Here is a 27874-nt window from a genome sequence, read left to right as displayed (position 1 = left end):
AACGCAAATGTTCTTGGCTGTATAATATTCCAACAGGTGCATATTAGGTAACCAGCAAGAACTAGTCTGCAGAGGTTGGTGAGACTGGTTGTTCCCAGGGAAGAGGATTGGGGGTTTGGGGAGAGGTGGGCAGAAGGCTTACTTTCAAGATACACCCTCACTGCAAAACTGCTTGGATTTTTTGTTTGTTTGTTTGATTCACTTTTTTATTCATTAACAAAGCACTTCTGTTCTCTGTCCCTTATATGTCATGCTTTCCTTCTCTATTTTCCTATTTTTCCACATTCTTGTGCATTAAAAAAATTTAATTGTGGTAAAATATGCATAACAGAGTTGACCATCTTAACCTTTTTAAGCGTACAGGTCAGTGGCATTCAGTACATTCACATGGTCATACAGCCATCACTACCATCCATCCCCAAAACTCTTTTCAGGTCACACGACCAAAACAGCGTGCACATTAAACAGGAACTCCCATTTCTCTCCCCCCACCGTCCCCAGTCCCTGGGAACTACCCTTCTGCTCTGTCTTTAGAAATTTCATTGCACTGGGTCCCTCAAATAAGTGGAATCGCACAATATTTGTCCTTTGCTGACTGACTTATTTCACTCAGCACAACGCTTGCAAAGTTCATTTATATATACATCTATGAATATATATATATATACATATATATATACCGTTAATATTTTATTACTTTTCCAGTTAAAAAGACTAATTACTTGTCAAAAAAATCACAATAAGTACTTCTAGTATAAAGTTAAGGGGAAAAGCAGGAATCAAAGCTTTGTATAAAATATCGTTCCAACTTTGAAAAAAATATCACACGCGTTGGAACTCAGCAGAAAAGATGAGTGAGACGTTTCCAGCAATGATAGTGATTATTTATAAATGGGTTATGGTTATATTTTATTTTCTATTTTTATGTTTTTTTCATTATTCTAGAATGAGCATGGTGTGTTTATAATCAAGAAAAAGCAAATGCCATCTAAAAAATAGGTATGTCGCCTTCAGAAAAAAATGCTTCCTCTGAACTTTCTCAGGATACCCCGAGTTTACGAAGTTCCTCTAGCCCCATAAATTAAATGCACTTCCTGTTGTCCGTTCCTATATCCCAGCTGGAGCTAGGAAAATAGCATTTGTCTTGGCCAACAAATGCATTCAATAGGCGAGTCTGAGGTCCAAGAACAAGAGGGCGATAAAAGAGTGTTTTCTCCCTGAGTTATCCGTTTGGCTCCCAGCGGGTCTCCTCCTGGCTGGTCCTGCCAGAGATTTCCCACTTCAGAGCTGCCTCACTGGGGAAAGTGGAGTTGTCCCAGTGGTGCTGGGTCTGGAGCGCTGACGGTGCCTGTAGCTCAGTAACCTCGAGTGACAGCTTGACATTGGCTACAGAGGAGGTATTTGCGCCAGGCAAAATAGGGGACACTACCAATCACTCAGCCCACCGCCAGCAGCCAGTGTCTGTGGTTACACACATTCACCAGCACACCTCTGGGGGCTTCCCAAGGGTGGGTGAGCCATCCTCCTCTCTCCAGCCCTTGGCTGCCCATTTCTTAGGGAACTGGGTGGTCATTTTCCTGATTCTTCTGCAAGTTAGCCTTTTGCCTTCTGGGAGTGGGTCTGCCTTCCAAGACCTGGGGTTCTTTGCCACTTGGAGACACCAAATTCACCCTCCTGGTCTCAGGTCCGGAAAGGAGTCGAAAATGCTAGACATTTGACAACTGTCCGTTTTCCGTTTTTTCCATCTCATCCTGTTACCGTCTTCTTGGAACTTCACCTGATTTCAGGATCTTTCTTGCTATAGCACCTGTACCCTAATTAGGCAGTGGTCTAAGGGGAGGTGGGAGAATGTGGTGTTTTGGAAGGTTTAAGCAAGCTTTCCTCTGCGGAAAACCAGCCAGGTCCTGTCCCTGTTCCTTCAGGTGCCAGCCTGTGCATCCCAGGTGCATCCAAGGGGTCACAGGTAGGATTTTGTCATTTACCTCTTAGTATTTGAAATGAGGAGGCCAGAGGGGGACATGAGGAGCCAGGCTGCTACTCCCAACTGTTCCTGGCTGGCGGCCCTTTCTGAAGCCCCCCAGGAGAATATCTCTAGAAGAAGCAGGCTGTTGCTAAGAAACCTTTCCTCTAGGGAGGGAACAAGACCAAGAGGAGTAGTGGGCAGAGATAATAGGTTGCCTGAGGGCTTCAAAGACTCAGGCGGCAGAAGGGCTGGCTCTGGAGTCAGGTTGGAGCCCCATTCTGTTACTTTCTCCAAGACTGATCAATTCAGCACTGCCTCAGACCTGGGGCCAAATCCGGGCCTTGCCATACTCCCTCTGCCACTTGGCCTCTCTGAGCCATCTGTAAATTGGGAACAGTAATGGCTGCCTCTCAGGGCTGTGCTGAGGATTCAATGAACGAACGTATATGAAGCATTTAGCCCAGAGTAAGTTTTTTTGAATTCTTGGGAGGTAAAAGCAAAACAAAACAAAAGCAGGATTGCTGGGGGGAAGGGGGGGTATAAGGGGACTAAATGGTAATGGAATAAAATACAATAAAGATTAAATAGAGTGCGTTTCAGGTGATTGCACCCCAAAGTGATACCTTAAAGACCTTTGTATATGTCAGATCACTTTACCTTCATCACAATCCCATGGGGTAAATATTAGCTATGAGGTGCAGTTATGAACCCAGGACTTGAAAGGTCCCTACCTGGCTAGGCTCCACAGTGATCCCCGCCCCTGCCGCACAATGCACTGGTCCCTGTGCTAGGCAGGGCACTTTCTACTGTCCAGAGGAGCTGGAAATAAGACCAGATGTCAGGACAGGGTGTTCCCTAAGGGCTCCTGTCCCAGGGTCGGAGGGGTGGATATGCCCAGAGTGGTCTTGGGGCTTCCTTCAAGCCCCGCTCACAGGAATGCCCATGTCTGCTGTCCTGGTGACACCCAAAGCATCCAGACCATGGTAGTCTTTGTATAAGTGACAAGACTGGAAGTTTGTTTAGCAGGACAGACAAGGGGTCCAGTCCTGGCTCTACCACCAACTGGTTTTGCAGTCTGAAATGGAACCTGTTGTAGAACTATAGGTTTCTCATTTATAAAATGAGATTGAATGATTCCTTAGGTCCAAGGGTTGTAGGGAGGGCCCAGTGAGATTACGTTTCAAAAGTGGCTTTGGAAGAAGGCCCTGGCCATGCAAATGTGAGGTGCTAATTGTACGTGTGAAGGAGGGTGATCTTTGGGGGAGTGGGGGACAGACTGGTCAGAAGAACCATGTATCTGGTTCAGCAAATACGTCAGGAGGGCCTGTTCTGTGTTATTCCCCGAGTAAGGCACTGCCAGAGTCACAGAAAATTCCAGACCCTTAGCTGAAAACTTGCCAATTATTGATTTTACTTATATCTCCTTAACTTCATTGAGGATGGGAGGTGTTTGTGGAAAAGCCTGAGGCACTGCAATACCAAAACCAACAACAACCTTTCATTTGTTTATTTGACAAATACACATTAGGTGAGAACAGGGGGCCAGGCACCTGGAATACAGGAAGAGATCCCTCTACGTCTGGTCACTCGCCATCATCACAAGGTAAGAGCCGAAAGCCTAAATGGCTGGGAGGGGAAGCAGGACAACTGTCAGGAGCTGGCTGAGGAGTTAGTCAAGGCAACTTCGTGGCTCATTTCGCCAGGCAAACTTTTTTTATTGGTTCCAAGAGGATTTCATCATGGAAGAAGTATTTCAATAAGGGGCCTTTGAGCAACAGAATGGGTGGTTTTCTTAATAGCAGTTTTTGTTGTAGGCCCAACATTTCATGATGAGGTGATGGGGACATTTTCCAAAATAGAAAAGTTGAAAAACACAAACAACCGTATCTCCACCTCCCAGAGTGTACAATTACTGTTTTACTGTACTAATTGCATTTTTTTTTTTTAAAGAGGAAGTTTCTGGTGGGGCTGTTTCAAGTATCAGCTCTTCCTGAGGATATCACCACCGGGTGTCCCCAATGACAGAAGGACGGGATGCTGGGGTGGCAGAGAAGAGAGGAATGTAGTTTTCTGGGCAACAAACGGGACGAGGGGGGAGGAACCAAAAAGGAAAAGCAAACAGAAAAAGCTCCTGAGAACCGAGTCCCTCTGGCTCCTGGGCCCGCGCTCTGACAGTGTGGTCTCGGCCAGTTAATAGGACAGGAGTCTCGTGGCTGCCTTTGGCTGGGAGGTCTAAGGGGATCATCTTTCTCCTGCTCTAGGCTTGCCTGCGTCCTGCCAAGGGTAGAAAAGGCAGCGATGGCGGCCCTGGCGCCCGCCCGGAGCGCAGCAAAACACATGGGAATCCCTAGAGAAGCTAAGCTGGGACGTCGAGGGGACCCTGAATCCTGTAGGTCGGCAGCCGGCCCCTCCTGCTCGCGGCGTTCCTCCGGGTGCCGCAGCCTGAGCGCCCGGGAGGGAGCCTCTGGCGGCCCGCGGGCAGGGGTGCCGTCCTGCGGCAGCTGCAGAGCTCTGCCCGGCCCAGCGGTCCCCGCGACTCCGGGCTGCAGCTCAGGGCGGGGTGGGCTCGGGGAGGGCCCAGCCTCCGCGCTCCTCCCCTGGCCCGGCCAGAGTCGGCTGGGCGAGCCCGGCGCGCGCCCTTTGCATAAAGCCCTCCTCCTCGTCCAAGGTAGAGGAAGTTGGGCTCCCGCCTGGATGGGAAGCGGAGGGAGACCGGCTCCTGTTTTTTTCCGCCAGCGGCAGTGGGTGCGGGCACAAGGGGAGGGGCGCGCTCCCCCACCCCAGGCCAAGTGCTCGGGAGAGGGAATCACACCGGGAGCCCAAGCGCAGCTCTCACCCCGACAACCGACTCACCCCAAGCATCCTTCCTGGGGGCTGTGAAAGTCGAGCTATTCCGTCGTTGCGAGGACCTGGGAGGAGCACTTGGTACCCAAGGGGCCGGAGCCCTGAGGGGCGCACACCCAGCCCAGCCAGACCCTGCGTTTCCTGAGGGGCCCCTGCCCGCATTTGGCGCGAGATGGCCGCATGGGCACCGGCGCCCCGAGTCCTCCTCTGCCTCGGGGCGCTGCTGGCCCGCTGGGTCGCCGCAGGTAAGGGCCGCGATCTGGAGGGAAAAGTTGAGTTTTGCCAGGCAACAGCGGGGAGGAGGGAAAGCCAGGGACTGAATTCCCTCCGACTCCGCCGGATCGGGTTGTGGCGGCGGCTCCGAAGCCGCCCGGGGTGGGTCTTGAGTTTCCTGCTCGCAGCTCGGCTCTCTTTGCAGAAAGGAATTTTCCCCGGCGCTCGATGGAGGGTAAGATATCTCCACGCTCTTGGAGCGGGCAGCCAGCAAGGCGACAAGGGCCTGCGGAGAGGTGATGGGAAAACTGGGGAAAATGAGGATGGGAATTCCGAGGCTGGGGAAATTAGAGGCACGTGTAGGGGGCAAAGTGTTGTTTTTAAGCGTCGGATGTAAATTCACGTTCTGGTTTTACCTGCTGAGCAGGTGCTCAAAGTCGAGGTTCCTTTCTTTTTCTCTCCTCCCTATCTCTGCCTAAGGTTGAACTTGAGGTACACCTGTAACCTGTGGATTTCCCTGCACCTCCCTGCAAGCAGACCTATGTGGACTAGCGCATTTAAAGCTGTGCCTTCTTCACTTAATCTTTTTTTTTTGTTTTGTTTTACTATAATTTCACACTTACAAAAAACTTCCCCTACACTTAACACGACCTCTTACCCCTGACACGATTGGCAAAAGATCTTAAATATTTCATCTATGTTCTGCCTTGTAATAATAAAGAATAGAGGGTTACTTACAAAAATAAGCATTGTATAAAAGGACTGAAAAAGTAGTTTTAAATTTAATTCACCAGCGAATGCATGTCTGCTGTGCGCAGGGCAGTGTGACAGGCAGTGAGAGGTCTTGGGTGGAGGGAAAGAAGAAGGAGCAGGTGGTAATGTAGTTTGCCAGAAATCTTGTGGAGCGCTATTTCACTGTGTTGCCCAGTCCCACACCCCTAGCTGATTGCTTGTAGGTTCCTGCAGGAATTGCTCCTTGAGCTTCCTAGCAGCAAGTGCCAAAAGTTCCCAGCTGTTAGGCTCGTACGCGTTTTTATTTTGTTTTGTTTTCAGCAATTATTTAAAAAGTAAAATTTTCTATTATCTAGGTTTCCAGTTTACCTGGGAAAATATCTGAAGATCCAGCAGCATGGGCCCTGCTTTCCTATCTGCAGCTGAGCAGTGGTCACCCCTTTTATCTAGGGCATGTGACCCCAGATTTGTTTTACCTCTCCCTGTTGTATTATTTACCCCAGGTCCTATTTTGACTTAGTGGTCACTGTGTGGGGGCAGGGGTTGGGGGAGGAGAAGAGGACAGATAGTCTGCAATTGGCTGTCTGAAAGTTTCCTTCTCCCCAGCGATTTACAGTGTTTATTGCACTGTGAACATCAGGGGCCTGAGGACACCTGACCCTGGCTTGAAGTCATCACACTGGAATGAGTGGGCTCTCAGGTTTGCTGTGGCTCATCGTGCAGGAACGCTTCCTCTACTACCATGCCAAGTTTTTTTTTTTCTTTTTTTTTCAATCCTCACCCAAGGACATGCATATTGATTTTTAGAGAGAGGTGACGGGAAGGAGAGAGAGGGAGAAAAACATCCATGGATCCATTCCCTCTCCTAAGCACACCAACTGAAGGCTAAACCCACAACCTAGACATGTGCCCTAACTGGGGATTGAACCTGCGACCTTTCAGTTTATGGGATGACACTCCAACCAACTGAGCCACACCGGCCAGGGTATGCCCAGTTATTTTGATGCCCAGGCCAAGTTTACCTTTGTGTACAGTGCTGAGGGCATCCCTAGCTTGGTATATTTTTGTTTGCTTATCTAAAAAAATTTTTTTAATTGATTTTTAGAGAAAGAGAGAAAGGGCGAGAGACAGACAGACAGACATAGAGTTGTTCCACTTATTTATGCATTCATTGGTTGCTTCTTGTGTGTGCCTGACCAGGGAGTGAACCTACAGATCAGGATGACAATAACCAATTTAACTACCTGGCCAGGGCCTTGTTGTTTGCTTTTCAAATTGGGAGTTGTCTTGGGAAAAAAATTGCCTTTTTCCTGTCACTTAATTCCAGAAAATATTCATGCCTCTACTGTTGCCTCAGATTGTAAACCCCAGGTCATTCTTGGGGAAAAGTTGCTAGGAAAGAAAAATATGTTTGGGTACAGTCCCAGCTCTGTCAATGATAATATAAGGGGCAGCATTGGAAAAAATGACTATTTATATTGCTTCCTCCTTTGTTCCATTGGGAGACACCATGTGGATGACTTCTAGCAACACAAACTGTCACGGTGCCGTATGGTCTCACCCTGTCTGATTGGGAAACCGGAGTAAATCCCTGAGACCTGGAGTCCTGAAAACCCGAATGGCTAGCCCAGCTTTCCCAATGACTTACAGGGGACCTTCAGTAAATTACTTCAGCTTCCTGAACCCCAGTTTTCTCAAGGTAAAATGAGGGGTTATAGGACAACCAGTCACAGAATCTGTGGACCCTCAGGGACTATTCGTTGTCTGTTTCACAGGCATCACTAACTGATGACTGTATTCTTCTGCACTGAGCCAGGACTCAGCCTGCCTCATCTTTAACCCAGTCCACAGGCTGCCACATCTAAAAGACCTCCAAGGTCAGCTTCAGCGTCATTAGTTTAAAAGAATCGAGTGAGTTGCCCTGGCTAGGTTGCTCAGTTGCTTGGAGCATTGTCCTGTACACCAAAAGGTTTTGGGTTCAATCCGTGGTCAGGACACATACCTAGGTTTCGGTTCGATCCCCAGTTAGGGCGTGTACAGGAGGCAACCGACTGATGTATCTTTCTCACATTGATGTTTCTCTCTCTCTCTCTCTCTCTCTCTCTCTCTCTCTCTCACCCCTCTCTTTCTAAAATCAATAAACATAACTTTGGGTAAGGATTTTTTAAAAATAAAAGAATGGAGTGAACAGAGCCAAGAGGAGAAGTGACGTCCTTAAAATGGTTTCTTCTGTGATTCTGTCATTCTATTCCTTGGAGGAGAAGACAATGTTAGCTCAAGTTCCGAGACTCAAGTTTCACCAGGGCTTTTCCAAGTTCCTTTATTTCTTTGCCAAGGAGCCAGGGAAAGGGCAGGTCTGCAGGTTTCATGAACACACATGGCATCTTTAATTGTACAGTTCATCCTCTTTCCTCAGTGTAGATTGTCACTGAAAACTTGGGTTCCCAAGGCTAATTATTTAAAAATAATTCTCACCTGCTTTTTAAAATGATGGTTCAGAAGCATTTCTTGTTCTTTTGGAATTTCTAGCATTAGATGACATTCTCTGCCTTCCAGCAAGTGGCTTAGATTTACTTCATCTTGTCCTGACTTTGGGGCATGGTATGGCCAAAGTGGGGAGAGAATTGGAACATCCTGTGCTTCCAGGCTGGCTTCAGATCTTTCAAATGGAGCTCCATCTAACCAGACAAAAGGCCCAGTACAGATAACAGTTACTCTTTATTTTATAAATGGGAAGGAATCCCAGAGGCAGGTAGTAGGTTTGTTTTTATTTTCATAACACCTCTGTTGTGATATAGTGGTAATTCCCATACTATAAAATTCACCCTTTTAAAGTGTACAGTTTATAGTTTTTAGTATAGTCACAAGATTAGGCAACTGTCAGCACTAATTAATTCCAGAACATCTTCATCACCCCCAAAGAATCTCTATACTCATTAGCAGTTGCTCCCCACCTTCCCACCACCCCACTTTGTCCAGACCTAGACAACCGCTAGTTATTTTTGTATCTCTATAGATTTGCCTTTATTGGACATTTTAAATAAATGGACTCACACAAGTATGTGGTCTTTTGGGACTGGCTTCTTTCACTTAAGAGTAATGCTTTCAAGATTCATCCATGTTGTATCATTCCTTTTTATGGCCAAATAATGTTTCCATTGTATGGATATATCACATTGTATTTATTCATTCATCAGTTGATGAGCATTTGGGTTGTTTCTACCTTTTGACTATTAGAAATAATGCTGCCGTGAGCATGCTGTTGTGTAGACATATGTTTTCATTTCTCTTGGGTGTATACCATGGAGTGGAATCACTGAGTCATACGGTAACTTTAACCTTGTAAGAAAATGCAAAACTGTTTTCCAAAATAGCTGCACTATTTAAAAATCCTACCAACGATGTATGTAAGTGCCAGTTTCTCCACATCTTCACCAACACTTGTTCTTGTCTTTGATGTTAGCCATTTTAGTGGGTGTGAAGTGGTAGGTATCTTACGTGGTTTCGTTTGTGATTCATGTCAAGTACTGGCCACTAACCCCGCAGGGTTGGGGCTCTGTGTGTTACTGCATCTGAAAAACACACACCTGATTTTTTAAAGCTCCTAGTGTGGAGGGACTGCAAAGAAGGAGATCGTGCAGAGATCAGGAAAGATAGTAACAGCCTGACCTTTCCTTGTACAGGACCGGAGGGTGTCGTCATTGGAGAAGCTCATGAGAACATTACGCTGCACTGTGGCAACATCTCGGGATCAAGGGGCCTAGTGACCTGGTACCGGAATGACTCGGAGCCGGTCTTCCTCCTCTCCTCCAACTCCAGCCTCCCTCCAGCCGGGCCACGCTTCTCTCTGGTGAATGCCAGCTCCCTGCACATCGGGGCGCTGAGCCTGCAGGATGAGGGGAACTACACCTGCTGGGAGGTCCTGAATGAGACTCGGTGGTTCCAAGTGTGGCTGCAGGTGGCCAGTAAGTGGACTTGGAGGGCATGGGGGTGGGCTGGTGACGTGCTCAGAGCGTGAGGCGGGTGGAGGGCTGCAGAGTCAGTGGCCTGGGTTTCCTCCTGGGCCCTGATACCTGTACGCGGAGTGACCTCTCGCACTTGTATTTCCTCATCTCTGAAATGGGGATAAGAGGGATTCTTGCCTCATAGGATTGCTGGGATGAATAGATACCAGTTGACCTATATAAAGTACTCTAAATGGCTCATGGCATAATCATTAGCTTTTACTTTTAGCTTGTTGTTAATATCATTTTGCTGTTCGTATCACTTTATTATGCAACATAATCGAGTCAGACTGCTTGAGTTCCAATCCTAAGGCTGTCATTTACTTCTGTGTCATTTTGAGGGAGTAACTTAATATCTCTGAGCTTTGGTTTTTTCTTGTGTAATAATGGGGATAATACATTACACACCTTACCAGGTATGCGCTCTTATGTTATAGTGCATAGTACAGGGCTTGGCACGAGCTACTGTCACTACTGTCCCCAAAATAGTCTGGTGTCCATATACATGTATGAATTTAGAGCATGCTGTTGGCAAACTGCAGCTTGTGGGCCATATCTAATCGGCTGCCTGTTTTTGTATGGCCTGCAAACTACTCATATTTTTCTTTACATTTTTAAACGGTTGAAAAAAAATCAGAAGAAGAAGATTTATGACGTGAAGATTATACGAAATTCAAATTTCAGTGCCCATAAATAAGGTTTTATTGGAACACAGCCACACTTGTCCATATTCTCTCGGATTGCCTTTGGTGCTACAACAGATTGTATGGCCTGCAAAGCCTAAAATATTTATTCTCCGTGCCTCCACAGAAAAAGTTTGCTGGTCACTTGTGTAGAGGGGTCTCCACGTTCTATGTCTAGGCTGTGTAGTTGAATAGAAATACCCACAGGGTCCCTTTGCTCCTCCCTACTTTCTTCATCTGTAAAATAAGGACGTACTCATTCTTTTACTCAACGTGTACACAGCGAGAGCCCGATGCCAGGGGCTGCTCTAGGCGCTGGGCCGCAGAACGAGCAAGGCCCCCACCTGCGTGGAGCTGATCTCCTAGTCGGGGGGCACACAGACAACAGGCCAACAAGATGCATCAGGCAATGTCAGTGACACATGCTATGCAGAGAATGGAGGTGGGGTGATGTGGTTCTCTGAAACACTTGCAAGTGGGGAGGGGGTCGGAGAGGAGTTTTTGGAGGGAGTGACATTTAAGCTGAATGATAAGTAGGAGCCGGTCATACAAAGATAAAAAAGAATGCCATCCAGGCAGCAATTCAACTAGTACAAGACAGGTTGAGAGTGGTGCCTGCTCAGATGGGGAGAAGGCTGGTGTGGTGGGAGTCCCGTGTGTGAGATTTGGGGGTTAGGGTAGGACTAGTGCTATACTTGAAGTTTTAACCCCTGGTACCTGTCAATGTTATCTTATTTGGAAATGGGGTCTTTGCAGGTGAAATCAAGTTAAGATGAGGTCATTGGGGTGCATCCTAATTAAAAGGGACCAGCATCCTTATAAGAAGAGGAAAGTGCATGCGGAGACAGAGGGACACAGGGAGGATGTCATGTAACAACAGAGGCAGGGCTTGGAGTGTTGCAGCTTCAAGCAGAGGAATGCCAAGGATTCACGGCCAGGACCAGAAGCGAGGAAAGAGGCAAGAAAGGATTCTCTGCAGGGAGTACGTCCCTCCTGACACCCTGATTTTGGATTTGTGGCCTCCAGAACTGTTACGAGAATCAGTTTCTGTTGTCTTAAGCCATCTAGTTTATTGTACTTTGTAAGGAATTGGGATTTTTATCCTGGGTGCAGGAGAAACTTCTGGAGCTTTAAGTAAGCAAGGGTGTAGTATCATTTGATTACGTGTGGAGCATGTAGGTGCGTGGTCTAGAGAAGGACTGTTAAAATAATAACAAGGCCAATTAGAGGTACAAGGTGTTGGTGGCCAGAAACTAGGTGGCAGCAGTGGCCTTGGTGAAAATACACAGGCTCGGAAAATGTTTTTTGGAGGTAGACCAGCAAGACTTGCTGATGGATTAGAAGTGGAGAGAATGAGCCTTGGCTGGTGTGGCTCAGTGGATTGAGCATCAACCTGTGAATCAAAAGGGTCGCTGGTTCGATTTCTGGTCATGGTCCCCAAGTGGGAGCACACAAGAGGCAACCACACATTGATATTTCTCTCCCTCTCTTTCTCCCTCCCTTCCCCTCTCTCTAAAAATAAATAAGTAAAATCTTTTCTTTTTTTTTTTTTTTAAGTAGAGAATGAAGGAAAGAAATGCTTTGAGGACACGTCCAGATTTTTGGATGGTCTCTGGGGTTTCCACCAACTCCTAAGGCTTATGGAATTTGTGAGCCCAGTATTTGTGTGTCTGGAGGTGCCATAGACAATTTGCTGAATGGCCAGGAATGAATGTGGGTATACCAAAAAATGTCACTCATTTGTTCGGTTCCCACTGGGAGCCCATAGGCAAATGTTTGCATCCCTCACTCCAGCTGCCAAGCAGTAATGAGTAATTCCTTCATGTCCGTCTTGTCAATAAGTATCTTCTCTTTGACCACAGAGGAGTGAGGTGGCCTTAAATTTTTTTTTTTTAATCATCACTGTCTCCAGTTTATGATGACTGATTGTATTAATCATTGGCTAACTTGATTGGGGGTTGGATTAGTTTCATTATTATCCTGTAGGGAGATACATGCCAAGACTTATGATGAAAGTGAAATTACATTTAAAAAAATGTCACTGAACCGAAATGGTGTTTTGGGCTCCCTGAGTTATTGGGGTATGACGTGTATTATGGAAACTTCTTCATTTGGAAACATAGGGGATCCTTGATGGGGGCAAGGCTTGTTGGGGAAAATAGGATACAGACTGTCTTCATCAGTTTGGGCTGCTGTAAGAAAAATAGCAGAAGTGGGTTGGCTTACACAACAGACATTTATTTCTCACAGTCCTGAAGGCTGGTGCCCACAGCCCCACTGCCTGCTGACGGCTGTTCCCTGGTTTGCATTGTGTCTTCACGTGGTAGAGGGCAGAGAGGCGGGAAGCAAGCACTCTGGGATCTCCTCCTGTGAGGCATTACTCCCATTCGGGAGGGCTCTATTGTCATGACCTAATCACCTCCCGAAGGCCCACCTCCAGATATCCTCATATTGGGGATTAAGTCGCAATATAAATTTTTGCAGGGGGTGAGGTGGGATACAAACACTCAGTCCATAGCACAGACATCCTCTGTTTCCCATGCACCGGAGCCCTCTGGAATGTCAGGGCGTGTTCTCATTCTAGGAGAACCCCGGCAAACATCAGACTCCTCTGGGCATCAGGGAGCCCCTTCCCACTTCTCAGACAGTGGCCTAAAGAGAGGCCTTGGCATCACAGATTGCAATTCGGCCTTCATTTCTGCACAGAATATTTGGGCCTATGGATTAGGTTCGATCCAACCACGGTTTCTGGGAGGACGGTGGCATTACTAAGTGGCTGAGAGCATACACTCCGCCTGGGCAAGGTTTAAATGTAGGTCCTGCTGGCTGTTTTCTCTGTTTTCTCGGGGAATTCACTTGACTCCTTCCAACCTTAATTTCACCATCTGTGAAATCAGGAGTAGTGGTGGAACATAGGCACAGATCTACGGCACCCATAGACCACGACACACAGGGTGCATTTGGTCCATGTTACCTCGGTCAACTGGTTAAGCAGGCAGTGGGATTCCTGCGGGAAAAGTGCGTCTCAGGTTCCCAGCAGTCAGTTACTATCTGAGCTTTTCTGACAGGACTTACTGTGGGTCAGGAACTGTGCATGCCCAGATCTTGTTTGTCCAGTTCTTTCCCTGACGAGGTTGATAACTTAGTCTCTTAAGTAGAAATGTTTGGAAACATTCTAACACGGCCTTGGAAGATAGGGAAAATTTTTCGAGATGTGACAAGTTGTTATCTATAAGTGACTTTGTGTGAATGGACAGAGAAGCTGTATCAACATGAAGCCTTCTGTGTGAGGGCGGGTAGCTTCTCTAGCCTTACAGCTTAGACCTCGGCTTATTGATCACTGGCATTTGGTGCCTCTGCCTTCTAGGGAATATGGTTTTCTATAGGCCTGGGGTGATTCAACCTGCCTAGGATGGGTACCATGATGTGATTTTGTTATTCATCTCAAGACAGTAACACTCTGCACTAATACTAGTTAATTTAATGGTGCCATTAAAGAGTTTTGCCATTGGGATTGGGACTGCCTGTCCTGAGAGTACAGAAATTCCATAGTCCAGAGCAGTTCCAGGCTGCCAAGGCTGTGTATTTCATACTTGTCTGTCCTCTCCTCCCTTCAAATTGGGGTGGGTGTAAGGTTAGAACGGCTGTGTGTTCACCTGCAGACAGGCTGGAGGAACGGGAAGGTAGCACAGACCCTAACCCACTCTAGTAGACTTTGTGCTGCTTTCAAGAGATCACCTCTTATGCTTTGGAGAGCTGAGTGATCTCGCTAGAGACTGGCGCAGGAAAGGCCACAGTCATGGTACATGGAGCCAGACTCTCTGTGTCTGTTTTTCTCAGGCCACGCAGGTGTTGAGGGAGCCTCGGAGCCAGCTGGCACAGAAGTCCAAATCCTAGAGTCCCTTTGGATTTAGTTGGGGTTTGGAGGACAGGGTGCTCCTGTCTATGCAGTGGTGTGGCTGCAACCCCGGACTTACAGGAGACAGAGTCTCAGGAAAGTCCCACAGTTCCCTGACTAATTGGGCCCATCTGATTTATTGACACTGATTCTCTGTTGACAGTGGTGACACTGGGCCTCATCACACCATGAGGTCCCGGGGAAAGGGACTGTGGACACACTGAAGTTGACCCACATCAGATGGATGATCTTTGCCCAGAAATTGATTCATTTGAGTCTTGCCAAGTTCATCAGTAGCAGAGATGGGTGCTTATGGCTGAGGACCTCTGGGTTCCCACTTTTTGAACAGGATTGGCATTCACTAGGGAGATCTGGAGGCAATGAGGTGGTTGTATTTGCATCTCTGTACAGTCTCTAAAAGCAACATCACAACAATCTCTGTAAGTTTTCCAAGGATTTTATCCTGCTGTAGAACTGTAAATATGAATAGCAGACTACCCAGTATATTCCTAGTTATTTTAAAATAAAAATGCTGGTAAGAAGAATAAACGTCTAACAATCACTTTTCCTGTTGGTTAGGAACCCATGACCCTGAGATGGGAATCTCCTTTTTAGTGGGTCCCCTTAGATGTAAATTAACCCTTTGAGACCCTTGAATGGCCAACCTACAGTTATGGGGGAAGGAAAGAAGTGAGTTCCTATGTCAAGAATGATGACATCAGAGAAGAGGAAGGGAGCAGTAGTGGCAGATTGTTCTAAAATAAGAATCAAACTTTTTCTGCGGAGAGCCAGATGGTAAATATTTTATATGGGTAAAATTGAGGATATTATGTACAGGGGTAGGCAAAAGTAGGTTTACAGTTGTTCATATAGGAAAATATGTGATATAAGAATAAATAATAATACAAGAATAAACTCTTTAGCATACTCATAACTGTAAACCTACTTTTGTCCACTCCTGTAAGTACTTACATAAAAAGACAGAAAACCAATTTTCATATCATATTTATTAACAAAATTGAACTACAATAATTGAGTACGTTTTTTGTAGTAGAGGCCTACTAATGAGAACAATGGAATTCTTTTTAAGGGAGATAATATTTCACTTGTTCAGGGTTCAAATTAGTGTTCTCTCTCATCAAATCAGTTACAGATGTTCCACCATCCTTAGCTTGTGGGCTATACAAAAACAGTGGGCCAGCACCTGTCAAAGCTTGTTCTAGAATCGATCTGCATGTATACTGCTGATGATATCACGTAACATTCATAGGCTATTGGCCCGTATCAAACAGCGGGCTAATCTAAGTGTTCTGCTGTTATTATCTCGTTGGATCCTTCAAAAACACCGTGGTAAGAGTTATTACTGTTCTTTTTGTTTCATAAAAGGGGCAATAAAGTGAGAATTAGAGGGGTGGGCACTTGCCCAAGATCGTTTATAAGCTGCAGCAGACCCACACCAAGGTCTGTCTGAATTCAGAGGACACGCTCGTCACTACTAGGCTAAGGCATCCATCCCATGGAGTCAAGGACTGAAGCTGACAGGGAGCCAGGCCGTGATAAGAAGCTGAACCTTTGTAACAGCTCTGTATTTTTATTTCTTTGCTGTTGTCTCTTCATTTCCTCCCCCATCTGTCTCTGAATGATTGCTACCTACCCAGCAAGCAAAAAGTGCTGTAAGTGTCTGTGTAGGAATATCAAGGGAGTGGAGACAGAGGTGGGAGAGCAAGAAATGGGTGCTTCCTTCTTGGTAGCAAGTCAGCATAGGCGAAGAACCCCAGGGAATCAAGAAGATGGTGTCAGCTTTAATTAGGAAGCAGACTCACCCCAGGGTTTATAGATGAGCTATAACCTTTAAACCCGTAATTCACAAGGGAGGCCCTTCAGGGAATCCTTTCATTTGACTTTTTTTTTTTCTAACCCTTGTGCTTGCTTCCTTCTGGTCTATCCCCTGTACCCAACCCCATTTCTTGCTGAGAATTGTCCTGGTCAAAAGCTCCTCCCAGCCAGTTGCTGGGGGTCCACACAGTCCATGCCAGGCCATAGTAGCCCCCCAGACCATGATCTGGAAGACCCGGCTGTCCAATCTAACATACTAGCTTTATTGGCCCAGGCTTGGATACCAGTACTGCACAGGCACCTTGTACTTAATTGGAGGCCTGCCAACTGCGGACGCGCCCTCAGACTGGCTGGTCCACATACCTAACCAACTAGCCAGCAACAGTGAACGGGGCAGTTGAGCCCTTCCCAAACCACAGTAGAATTTTTTCTCCAGACCCGCTGTGGGAGGTGACATGATTCTAACCGGTCGCTGAAACTATGAGGAGCTAGCCCCAACTTGACAAGCATATTGTCAAGAATATTTTGTCCTCAGAAACCCACAATGGTTTCAGACGCAAGTCAAATAGATGCTGTACTTTGAGGGTCTCCGGAAAAATCTTCTCCTCCCCTCATTAATTTTCCCCACTGGTGTATTTCTGCTCAAAATTCTTCAGTCATTCATTTATTCCTTTGGCCAAGCATTGCCCCTTCCTGGATTCTTATTCAGAGGAAGTCTCTGGGAGAAGTAACACACTAAACTTTAGTATAAATAGATGTTAGCTATAGCCTCTTCATCAAAGGGGACGTGGCATCTTAGGTGTACTGGGTACCGACAGTGTGAAAGTGTTTCTGGGGATAAGGAGGAAGTTCAGAGAGGCAAGGGGAACGAAGGTAAGACCTGGCATTTATCGAGCGCTTTCAACAACCAGGCATTGTTCTAGGTGCTGAACTCCACTAACTCATATAATCATCACCACAACCCCATGAAGCGGGTTCTAGTGTCTCCCCATTGCACAGAAATGTGTGACATTGTGATGGAGGTTCTGGGAGAGCTCTCTCTCGGAGAACTCCCAGGACCCAGCGGGTAACGTGAGCACGGCAAACACACACCCAAAGCAAAATCAGCCCAGGGGAAAGGCGTGCGGGGTTAAGTCACGGGAAAACCAGGGGCAAGCTTCCTAGAGCGCTTTCCCAGTGGAGTCATAGGGGCACACTTATTTCCTGTAGCAGCAAGTGGTGGCGGCATGTGTGACATGTTGTCTGCCGGCACCCTGAGATTTTATGGGGGGCTGCTGGTCGCGTTGGTCCTCTGCCAAGCACATACCAAAATTCTAGACTCTCAGAAGGAAAGCAGGAGTTCAGCAAAACCCTGCTGTCTGTACAGATAGTTTAGGCACAGTGAGCCCCACTCTTATCAGTTCTGGGAATGGTGGGAACCCTCCTGAAAGTCCTCAGGCCCCAGTCAAGGCCAACCTTGCAAGCTGGCCTAGACTCAGGCCCGCTACGTTAACTCTTTCATGCACAGATACCGTTTCTGCTTGCCGGGCTTTTTGATAAGGAGCAATTTGCATTTTCTTTTTTCTGTAAGAATTGAGCCCCATGATTAATCAGACATAATTGCTCAGGATTAAATGAGCATGCGTAAGGGCACTTAGCGTACCCTTTGTCACAGAGTAAGTATTTTGATAGATATTATCATCTTTATTGGCTGCTTCCTGATCACCTGTGAGACTGTTAGAGCTGGGAAGGGGCTCAAATGGATTCTTAAACCTTTTCCACCCCCTCTGTCATTCCCAGGTGGCCCCTACGAGGTCAAAGTCAACATCTCCACCACTGGCATGCTCCCCAATGGCACTCTCTATGCAGCCAAGGGCTCCCAGGTGGACTTCAGCTGCACCAGCAGCGCCAGGCCGCCGCCCATGGTTGAGTGGCTGTTCCGGGCCCAGGATGCCAGGACCGAGCCCTTCGGAAACAACCTGACGGCCAGCTGCTTCACTCTGCTACTGATGTCGCCAAACCTCCAAGGGAACTACTCCTGTCTGGCCATGAACATGCTGAGCGGGAGACATCGAAAGGTGACCACCGAGCTCCTGGTCTACTGTGCGTAAGAAGCACTACCTTCCTCGCCTTGTCCCTTTGCGAGCTACGTGTCGTGCCCCTTTTGTCTACAAAGGCTTGTTCGCTGTGTGGGTCCTACTGTAGTTCCCTCAACTCCTGTACACACCCAGGGCTGCATGTCAGAGAGGGAGTCACCGCTTCTAGAAGGCTGCTTTAAGTAAAGCATGGGAGAGGCCCTGTGAGCCACAGCTGGAAGTTAATGCCTAGCATAATGCTTTCTTTTTAAAAAAAAATTGAGGTGAAAATACATAACATTAACCATTATAAAACGTGGAACTCTGGCATTTAGCACATTGATGGTGTTGTGCACCCATGACCTCTATAGTTTCAAAACATTTTTGTCACCCCAAATGGAAGTGCCGTGTCCATTAAGCCTCCCCCTCCCACCCAGCGCTATCAACCTGTGTTCTCTTTCTATGCGTTTCTGTGCATTTGCCTACTGTGGACATTTCATATAAACGGAGTCACACAATGTGTGCCCTGTTGTGACTGGCTACTCCACTTAGCATCGTATTTGTAAGGTTCACCCACGTCGTAGCATGAGCCAGTACTTCATTCCTTTTTGTGGCTGAATAGCATTCCATTGTGTGGATGGACCGCAATTTGCGAATTCATTCGTCTGTCCTCATACATTGCCTTCATGAACCCTGGGCCCTCTAGCACTGTTCCAAACCAGCAGTTCATGAACCTTTATTTTGGGGGTGAAGAAACAATCACCAACCACACCTGTCTACAAGTTTCTTGGACAAAAACAACTGTAGAGCTGCAGAGGGTACTCACACTCGGGGCTAATGAAAGGGAGCATCGGAACGACAAGTTACGTAGTGGGCTGGGCAATGACACATTACTGATTCATGCATTACTCAGAGCCTTTGTTAGGCTCTATGTCTTCTCTATCATACATGACGTTTATTGTATATAAACACACATGCTTGTTGTGGGAAACACAGATGAATATAAAGAAGAAAATAACTGCTTGTACTCTAACCATTATTTTGGTGTATTTCCAATAATTTTTCTTGTAGATGTCATATACCTACCCATTAATGTAAGATCCAAATTTATTTCTATTTATGGCATTATATAAAGTATATAATAAGACATATATAATATGCATATATAATACATGTAAAATTATATGTAGTTATTAGCACATGGGTTACATTGGATTTATAGGTTTGTAACTTGTTAAAATTTTGTTTGTTTTTAGTAATACACGGACATAGTAAAAGAGAAATACAGGTTAGGGGTGGGAGTGAGTTAAGTTCCACCTGGAACTCCCTCTAGGGACCAGAAGTATCCAGCAGAACTTTCTATGATGATGGAAATGTTCTCTTCTGTGTAGTCTAACATAGTAGCCACCAACCACGTGTGGTTACTGAGCACTTGAAATGGGGGTGGTGCAAAGCAGGCACTAAACCAGTGATTTTAGTTTATTAATTTAAACTTAAATAGCCACACACAGTTAGTCAGAAGTACAAACATAAATCGGGCGTGTGCTCTCAGAGACTGAACACCCAGCAGAGGAAATCTGACTGTTGTTAGGCACTGATTTGTGCTGGGAGCTATTTCAAGGTACAGTACCTGGCGGGGATGTTTCCCTGTTCTCCTGGTGCTGTAGTCCTTAGAACCAGCCCAACGGCTGACCTTGGAGTCTGATTAAGCCCACGTTTTCCTCTGGTGTTTTGCAGCGCCCCCTCCGTCGGACCTTGAGTGCTGGGCAGAGATGTCACCGGGGTCGTCCATGCTGCAGCTCACCTGTCGCTGGGATGGGGGATACCCAGACCCTCACTTCCGGTGGACAGAAGAGCCAGGGGGTGTGGTCGTGGGGACATCAAATCTGGGAGTGGAGATGCTGAACCGATCCCAGCTGTCAGAAGGCCAGAAGTTCAAGTGTGTTGGGAGCCACATAGTGGGGCCAGAGTCGGGATCCAGCTGTGTGTTACAGATCCGTGAGTCTGGCTTGCCTTGTCCTGGGGTTGGGGTCTACTCACTTCCTTCTGGGAAAGAAATATAGGATGTGAAAGTGAACCAAATTCCTTCCTGTTCTTCCTCTCTTTGGCTCTATGTTTCCTTCCTTTCAAACTTTGAAGAGCCAACTTTGAAGATACTGAACCAAGCTTCTCGGTCCTAGGCTAAGCTGTTTTCACTTGACAAATTTTTTTGTTCCTAAAGATTTTATTTATTTATTTTTAGAGAGAGGGGAAAGGAGGGGGGAAGAGAGGGAGAGAAACATTGATATGCAAGAGAAACACGCTCCCAACCTCAGGCCATGGCTTGAATATGAAGCATTTGCTTTCTTTACCTTCTTCTGATCACCAGGGAGCCCCTCCATTCTCTCTGAGCCCATGAAGACTTGCTTCGTGGGGGGCAATGTGACGCTCACCTGTTATGTCTCTGGAGCCTACCCTTCTGCAAAGATCCTGTGGTTGAGGAACCTAACCCAGCCTGAGGTGGTCATCCAGCCCTCCAGCCACTATCTCATCACCCAGAATGGCCAGAGGTCCTCCCTGACCATCCAAAACTGCTCCCAGGACCGGGATGAGGGCTACTACGTCTGCCGGGCTGAGAACCCCGTGGGGGTGAAGGAAGTGGACATCTGGCTGAGCGTCAAAGGTGAGTGACACAAGTGGCCCCAAAGGAGGAGGTTTGAGAGCTTCATAGGACCTGGTGCCAGCATGGGGACGCTTGGTGCCTCCCTGCATGTGGGAGAAGGCACATCTGCTTTCCTGTGGCTTGACAAGATGGATGGGAAAAATAATGCCAGTCCTAAATCTTTAATATTTGCATAGGGATGCAAACTACTTAATATTTGTTATATACCAAAAATATATCAATCTTTATATGAAGAAGATACAAATATGAAATATATAAAAATGAAAATATATAATGTAAGTTGTGAAGCATAATAGCAAAATGAACACCTAAGAAACTACCATCTCACTTAAGATAAAGAACAGTGCCATCATTGCTAAAGTTACCTGTAGGTATTTGACCAGATTTAGAAAACAACATTGAAACTAATAAAACGGGATACCCACTTAAATTTGCATTTTAGAAAAACAAAGAATTATAAAAAAAATTATTCGTTGTTTATCAAACTCCAGATTGAACTGGGTATCCTTTATTTTATCTTGTAATCCTACCCATAAGCCCCTTTTTAGTCCCCTAAAAAAGGTAACCACTATCCTGAATTTCATGTTTTATTTAAGAAAAAAATTTGCTACATATGTACATGCCTAAAGTTGTTTTTTTTGTTTCTGAATTTTAAAAAATGATGGGTACCATACAAATGTAGTCTTTTGTGACTTGCTTTTTTTACTCCACATTTTGTTTTTTGGATTTATTCATACTGATGTGTGTAATTATGCTTTGTACCTCTTCACCACTGTATAACTTTCCACTGTGTCACTCGATAGCGCACAACTAAGTTACTGATTTTCCTGCTGACAGATGGTTCTGCTGTTTCTGATTTTTTCGTTTTTGTTTTGATGAACACTGTTGCTATGAAAATATCTTACCAGACTCCTGTGTGTACATATACACTAGGTCCCCCGGCAAATATTTCTCCAGGCTATGTAAAGGAGTAGAAATGAAGTATTACAGGTTTTGTACATTTTTTTCCTTATGGGATAACCAAGCTGTCTTACGAATTGAATACATCAAGTTCCCTTTGTAACAGCAGCCTATGAGTGTCATCGTCCCACTTTTTCACGAGCAGGCTTTATGATCTGGTGCAAAGTGGAACCTCATTGTGGTTCTAGTTTGAATTTCTCTGGTTACTCAGAAGGTTGAGCATTATTTCATGTTTATTTGCTGTTTGGATTTCTTCTGTGAAATTCATACATACTTGTATCTTTTGATATTTTACTCTTTCTTATAGATAAGTAGGCATTCTTCAGAAATTCTGCAAACTGATTCCTTATTAGTTTTATGTTACAAATACCTTTTCGTTCCTTGTTTGTCTTTCTCACTTTATGGTTTCCTTTGAGTAGCAAACAGTCTTACTTTAATGTACTTCATTTTATGAATTTCTTCTTATCTCATTAGCAATTTATGTCTTAAAAATTCTTAACTGTTCCACAGGCACAAAGATATTAAATGTTTTGACATTTTGCCTCTCACAATTAAATCTTGAATTGATCTAGAATTGATTCTTGTGAATGGTGCGAGGTCAGGATCAAGCCCCTCGGCCCCCCATTTAAATAACCATTTATTCTAGCACCATTTCTCAAATAGTTCCTCTTTGTATTCACTAATCTTTCACATATCAAGTTTCCTTTTATGTGTGGGCCCGTTCAGTTTTCTCTTATGTGTGGGCCTGTTATTGAATTCTCCATTCTGTTCCATTGATCACTGTTTACTGCGGCACCAGTATCTCACACTCTTAATTATTACGGCCTTAGAAACACTCTTGATGTGTGGTAGACACAGAGGTTTTAACTTTCCAATGTTTTTACATCACATGTTTTGCTTGACTCCCACAAACTCTCTGAGGTAGGGAGATGAGAGGCTTATCCTGCTTCACAGAGGTCATATGCCTTGCCCCCAAGAACATGAAACCAAGATAAGAGTCGGACGCAGGGAGAGTGGGGGCAGGCCTGGTTCTCAGGGGAGGGGATGTAGTACTCTCGCAGCTGTGTGCGCGTCAGGTGGAACCGTCAGCGGTGTGATTTGCCTTTGCAGAACCTTTGAACATCGTGGGAATTGTGGGAACCATCGTGAGCCTCCTTCTGCTGGGAGTGGCCATTATCTCAGGGCTTCTGTTGTATTACAGTCCTGTGTTCTGCTGGAAACGTAAGGACTTCTCGGGTCCTTTTGCTCTCTTGCAGGCTTTTTGAAAGGGTGTGGTTGGGGGAAGGAGGTCCCTGTTATGCTCCCACCCGAGGTCCCATTCTGTAGGCTTCTTCACTGGGCCCAGATGTGCAATAATGAAGCCCCTAAGTACCATTCCAGAACACCCTGTCACCTCTCATGTTGGGTCAGTTTTCTCTTTGTCCTTTCTTTTGTAGATACTATACTGATTTAAAACTTCAGTAATGGTGACCTTGATGTTATTTCATACTAATCTTTTTTTCTTTCTCCCTTTAGTAGGAAACACTATCAGGTGAGTGTTCCCTAAACTCAAGTCACAACACGGTTTCCATGATCTATCTTCACTGCTGTTTCGTTTCCTTTCTTAAGAACAATAATAACAACTTCCACTGAGGACCAATCGTGTGCCAGCACTGGGCTGAGGGCTGCATTAGGCATTATTATAAACTCATAAAATCTCTATTTTCAGGACAGGGAGATCAAGGCTCAGTAACGTAATTTCTGCAATCTCATCCAGGAAGTAAATGGCAGTACTTGCATTCATTCAGACCTAGATTTGACTGATTCCAAAGTCTCTGTTCTTTTTACAATGCTAGACCTTTGAGGCATATAGTGTGTATGCACTGAGCCCAGTTATTCATGCATTTATTTTACCTAATTTTCTAAAAGGAACTGAAAGGAAGAATAAGTCATAGTCTTACAGCGCGCTTGGAAAAACTAGTACAAGCGTGCCTTGAAGCCCCTCCCAAAAGGAAACCTCAGTAGGGGGCAAAGTAACTAAATGGGAACTTAGGTATTTTATTCTCTAAGGAGATTCTGAATGGGAGCAAAGAACTCTTCTCGTTCCTTTTCTTTACCCGTTAATAACCATGAGATATTATTGTCCTCAGACCACCATTCATAATGAGGGAATATGATTGTTTTGGGACCCTTTTTTTCATGGGTACCATGTTACCCTTACTGCCACGTATCTGAGGGCCATTCTCCCAGCGATTCTGTCATTTCCCAGGTTTATTTCTCACAGGAGGTAGCAGTGAGGCCCAGTGGGAAAAGGCTTTGGAACTAGTAGACCTAGATTCAAATTGCAACTCTGCCATTCCCAAGCCCTTTGCTCATGGAAGATCCCTGACCTCCTCTGAGCCTTTGTCTCCTGCTCATCTTTCCCAGAGGGAGACTGTGAGGATTAAATGCTCCTAGGACTGTGACTGGCCCATGGTATGTGTTCTTTCCTTAAGAAATGTACAGTCTGACTGGGTAGGCAAAACCAGCAATGAGCTAAGAGCAATTCAATGCTGAACAGCTGGGCATGGACTCCAAATGCAGTGGTAGTTCAGGACTTCAGGGGGAAGGAGGGAACTTTGTCCAGGCCTTAAATAACGAGGAGGAGAAATTTCAGTTAGTGGAGCAGAAATAAGGGCACTTCTGAAAAGGAACAGAGCATTTGTGTACATGCAGTGAGGGGGACTAAAATGTTAGATGCCTGGGACAATGAGGTCACCTTCCTGACATGCAGGGGAAGAATAAAACTCACCCAGAACAAGATAAGATTATCTGTAACAATCTGTGACTGTGTCTCTTTGAGAGATGACAATCACACTGTTACCGCGTGACTTAACCAAGTTGAATGCGGGAAGAATTTTCCGTGTTATCAAAGGGGTTGCAAAGAATCTAGTGTTTCCCATTTAGCAAGGGCTGATGTTGGAAAAAACAGGGCACTTCCTGAACATTCTTCCCCCTTTGGCATTAGGGGACAAGACGTGGGTGATGTCATGGTTTTGGTGGATGAGGAAGAGGAAGAGATAGAGGAGGAAGAAGATGCTGCAGGAGAGGTAGAGGATGAAGAGGAGGAGGAAGAAGAGGAGGTAGCAGTTGTAAGGGAGGAGTTGCCAAAAGAAACACCTAAACACGGCCATATTCATAGAGTGACCGCACTGGTGAACGGGAACATAGACTGGATGGCCAATGGACTCCAGGCTCTGCAAGGTGAGCTCTTTTTCCTTTTTTTTTTTTTTAAAGATTTTATTTATTTTTAGCGAGAGGGAAAGAGAGAGAGAGAAACATTGGTTGGTTGCCTCTCAAACACACCCTAACCGGGGACCGACCTGCAACCCAGCCATGTGCCCTGACTGGGAATTGAACTGATGACCCCTTCCTTTTCAAGATGACTCCAATCCAATGAGCCACACCAGTCAGGGTGAGCTCCTTCTCCTTAAAAGCACTCCTGCTTGGCTGCGGTGAGCTTCCCAGTAGGAAACCTCTTAAGTGGCTTTTTAAAGGCTGGGGAAGATAGTTAATCCGGAACCTAAGAATCTTTTATCAATGACCAGCGCCAACAACCAGAGCAGTGTCGCAGAGAGGAGTTCGATTAATTGCCTGATGAATGATGTTTAAAAATTACAGGACCGCAGGAGAAAGATGAGAGCTTTGAGGGGTACGTTGGTGAGGAGGAGCTTAGTGGAATAGGTGGGATATGAGACAAGTCTTTGAGGTCAGTTGAGTTTGACTAAGCCAGAAGCAGAGAGTGCATTGCAGGTGAGAAGAGTGGCATGAGCCACGAGCAGGAAGGGTGGAAAGTGTCACGCATGCCGAGAGGATTCTGAGTGGATAGGACAGGTGAAAAGGGAACACACACCCTGCCTCACCTGCTCCTCCATGAAATCCGATTCGGAGGCTGAACCGGGGAAGGGCTAGAAGTCAAGATGACTGAAGACAGAGGGAAACAGGGTCACCCCCATTGAGATCACTCAGAATCGGATCTACTCTTCCCTCCTGTACAGACGACAGCAGTGAGCAGCAGAGTGACATCCTTCAAGAAGAAGACAGGCCCGTCTGAAGAAAAGAGATGTCCTTCATGGCCCTGTCCTACCAGTTTGGGAAGCTACACTGAACATGAGCTTTTCATTTTGCTTTGACTTGACTTGCACCCTTGCCTGAGGGCTTAAAATGGTTTGGGGCTCTCAGCAAAAAGCTAAACTTAAACAAAAAACAAAACAAAAAAAAAAAGCACATCTCCATTTTTAAAAACTTGGTTTGACTTGCTGTAACTGTTTTTAATGATGTTAAAAAGCTTTGGGAACAGGCAGTGTGTGGGGGAAAGCTGCATTTGGCATCGGAGGTGCCTTTTCGCTGTGACTCCTGGCTTTATCCAGGTTGACAGATGCTGGTTTGGGGGGGCAGGCGTGGGAGGAGGCACTTGGCCTCAGGGCCCTTCACCACTACGAAGGGTCGGTAACCAGCTTACCTCAGCACACGACGGTATAGTGTGGGTTGACAGGGACACTGCCTTTATCACTGCCCAGGTAAGCCAGGGAACCAGGTAAATGTCAGCTCACTGGAAAAGGTGAGGAGGGGTCAGCTACTGCTCGTCGGGGGGGTAAGCGGTGTGATTCTGGTGTTTGGAGTGGAAACACCCGGACTTGAATCTCGGCCTTGCTACTTGTTTCAAGGGCTTGGGCAGGTTGCTTTCCCTCTCTTCCCGGCGCCTCAGTTTCCTCATCTATAAAATAGGTGAAATCACAGCTACCTTACGGGGTTATGGTGAGGACTTGGGGATGTGAAAGTGCCGAGGAGACCCTTAAGAGCTCGTTCTTATCTTCTTCCCCTTCCCTAGGGGAGGAACAAACTGTCACCTGTAAGCTGTGAGCTGCTGCCTGGGCCCTTCAGCCCTTCATTCTTCTCTGTAGAATCATTTCAGATGAGGGCATGATCAGAGCTCTCCTGACGATGTTTGCTAAGTGCAGTTCTTTTCAAAACGAGGTAGGGGCCCGCAAGAGAAAGTGCCTTTCGTTAGAACCTCACATCTTGCAAAGCTTTCTATTTATACAAAAGCCTCTTAAATGATATATACTATTAGCTCTCAGACTTTCCCATTCTTCCTTTTCTCCTGTGACCTGGGAAGAAGGCAGGAGAAATGTTTTGTTAAGGGGGTATCTGGTAAGACGTACTCCTTGGGCAGACCAGGGCATCTGGCCTTGGTTTCTCAATCCCTGAAATGGGGAAACTTGTTTCCTTTTTCTCTTTAAGGATATTATGAGGATACACTGATTAATAATGCTAAGTTTTGAATGCATATTAACGTGTGATGAGTTTAAGCTGCTGATGCATCTAGTAGGACCTGTACAGTTTAGATATGTTTTCCCCGCTTTCATTCACATCTCTTTTAAATGTCAGGGGCCTTATAAAGGTGCAAAGGGTGTGTGCTAAGCCTAAAAAATTTGACTTGAATTTGCATTCTTTAATGTTGCACATTCTGCTCTGATGGGCTTAAAGGAGAACTTCCTTTCTCCCATAACAAGGACTGGGACTCCTAAAATGAGACACTGGTTATCTGTAGGGTTACCCAGCAGGTGTGCTTGGGGTTTGTCTATTTTCTTGAATGAAGGGACTAAACTGAGCAAGTCATTAAAAGTGAGTCCTGTCCCCTGCTGAGAACACTGCAGAGCTCAGGAACAGCCGTGAACTGCAGTGTTGTTGGGCTGGGTCTTTTGCTGTGTGGTATCTCGTGGATGTAAACCACTCTAACTAGTCTGAGTCAGTGTCGTTTACAGAACAGGATACTTAGGCAGGTTGCTTCTAGAGTTACTGACCACTGAGCTAGTCTCTCCTTTAGAATCTTCATGAATTCCATTCCCGAATCTGAGCCTCTACTTTGCAGGGGCAACAATATTTTTTTAAAAAGAAATGAAACTGTAGCAAAAATTCCCTAGCTGGGAACACAGGATGATTTTCAAGATCACTAAGATATTTCTGCAATCTCCTCTTCTCTTGCGCACACACCTGATAGGTA

General features: G+C 45.9%; 1 protein-coding gene across 1 annotated transcript; it reads left to right on the top strand.

Moving 5' to 3' along the window:
• The first annotated feature begins 4606 nt into the window (after nt 1-4606).
• VSIG10 (V-set and immunoglobulin domain containing 10) lies at nt 4607-26000 on the top strand. The gene is made up of 9 exons (XM_090291801.1): nt 4607-5052; nt 9436-9717; nt 17953-18255; nt 19965-20225; nt 20596-20889; nt 22960-23070; nt 23365-23380; nt 24836-25071; nt 25866-26000. The coding sequence occupies exons 1-9, from the start codon at nt 4980-4982 to the stop codon at nt 25919-25921; spliced, it is 1632 nt and encodes a 543-aa protein (XP_090147927.1). The 5' UTR covers nt 4607-4979; the 3' UTR covers nt 25922-26000.
• The last annotated feature ends 1874 nt before the right edge of the window (nt 26001-27874 follow it).

The sequence above is a fragment of the Furipterus horrens genome, unplaced genomic scaffold (genome assembly GCF_987537825.1).
Source record: "Furipterus horrens unplaced genomic scaffold, mFurHor1.1.pri manual_scaffold_11, whole genome shotgun sequence".
In the NCBI taxonomy this organism is placed as follows: Eukaryota; Metazoa; Chordata; class Mammalia; order Chiroptera; family Furipteridae; genus Furipterus; species Furipterus horrens.
The sequence above is the reverse complement of the archived record's forward strand: the minus strand, read 5'-3'. Positions and strand labels throughout refer to the sequence as shown.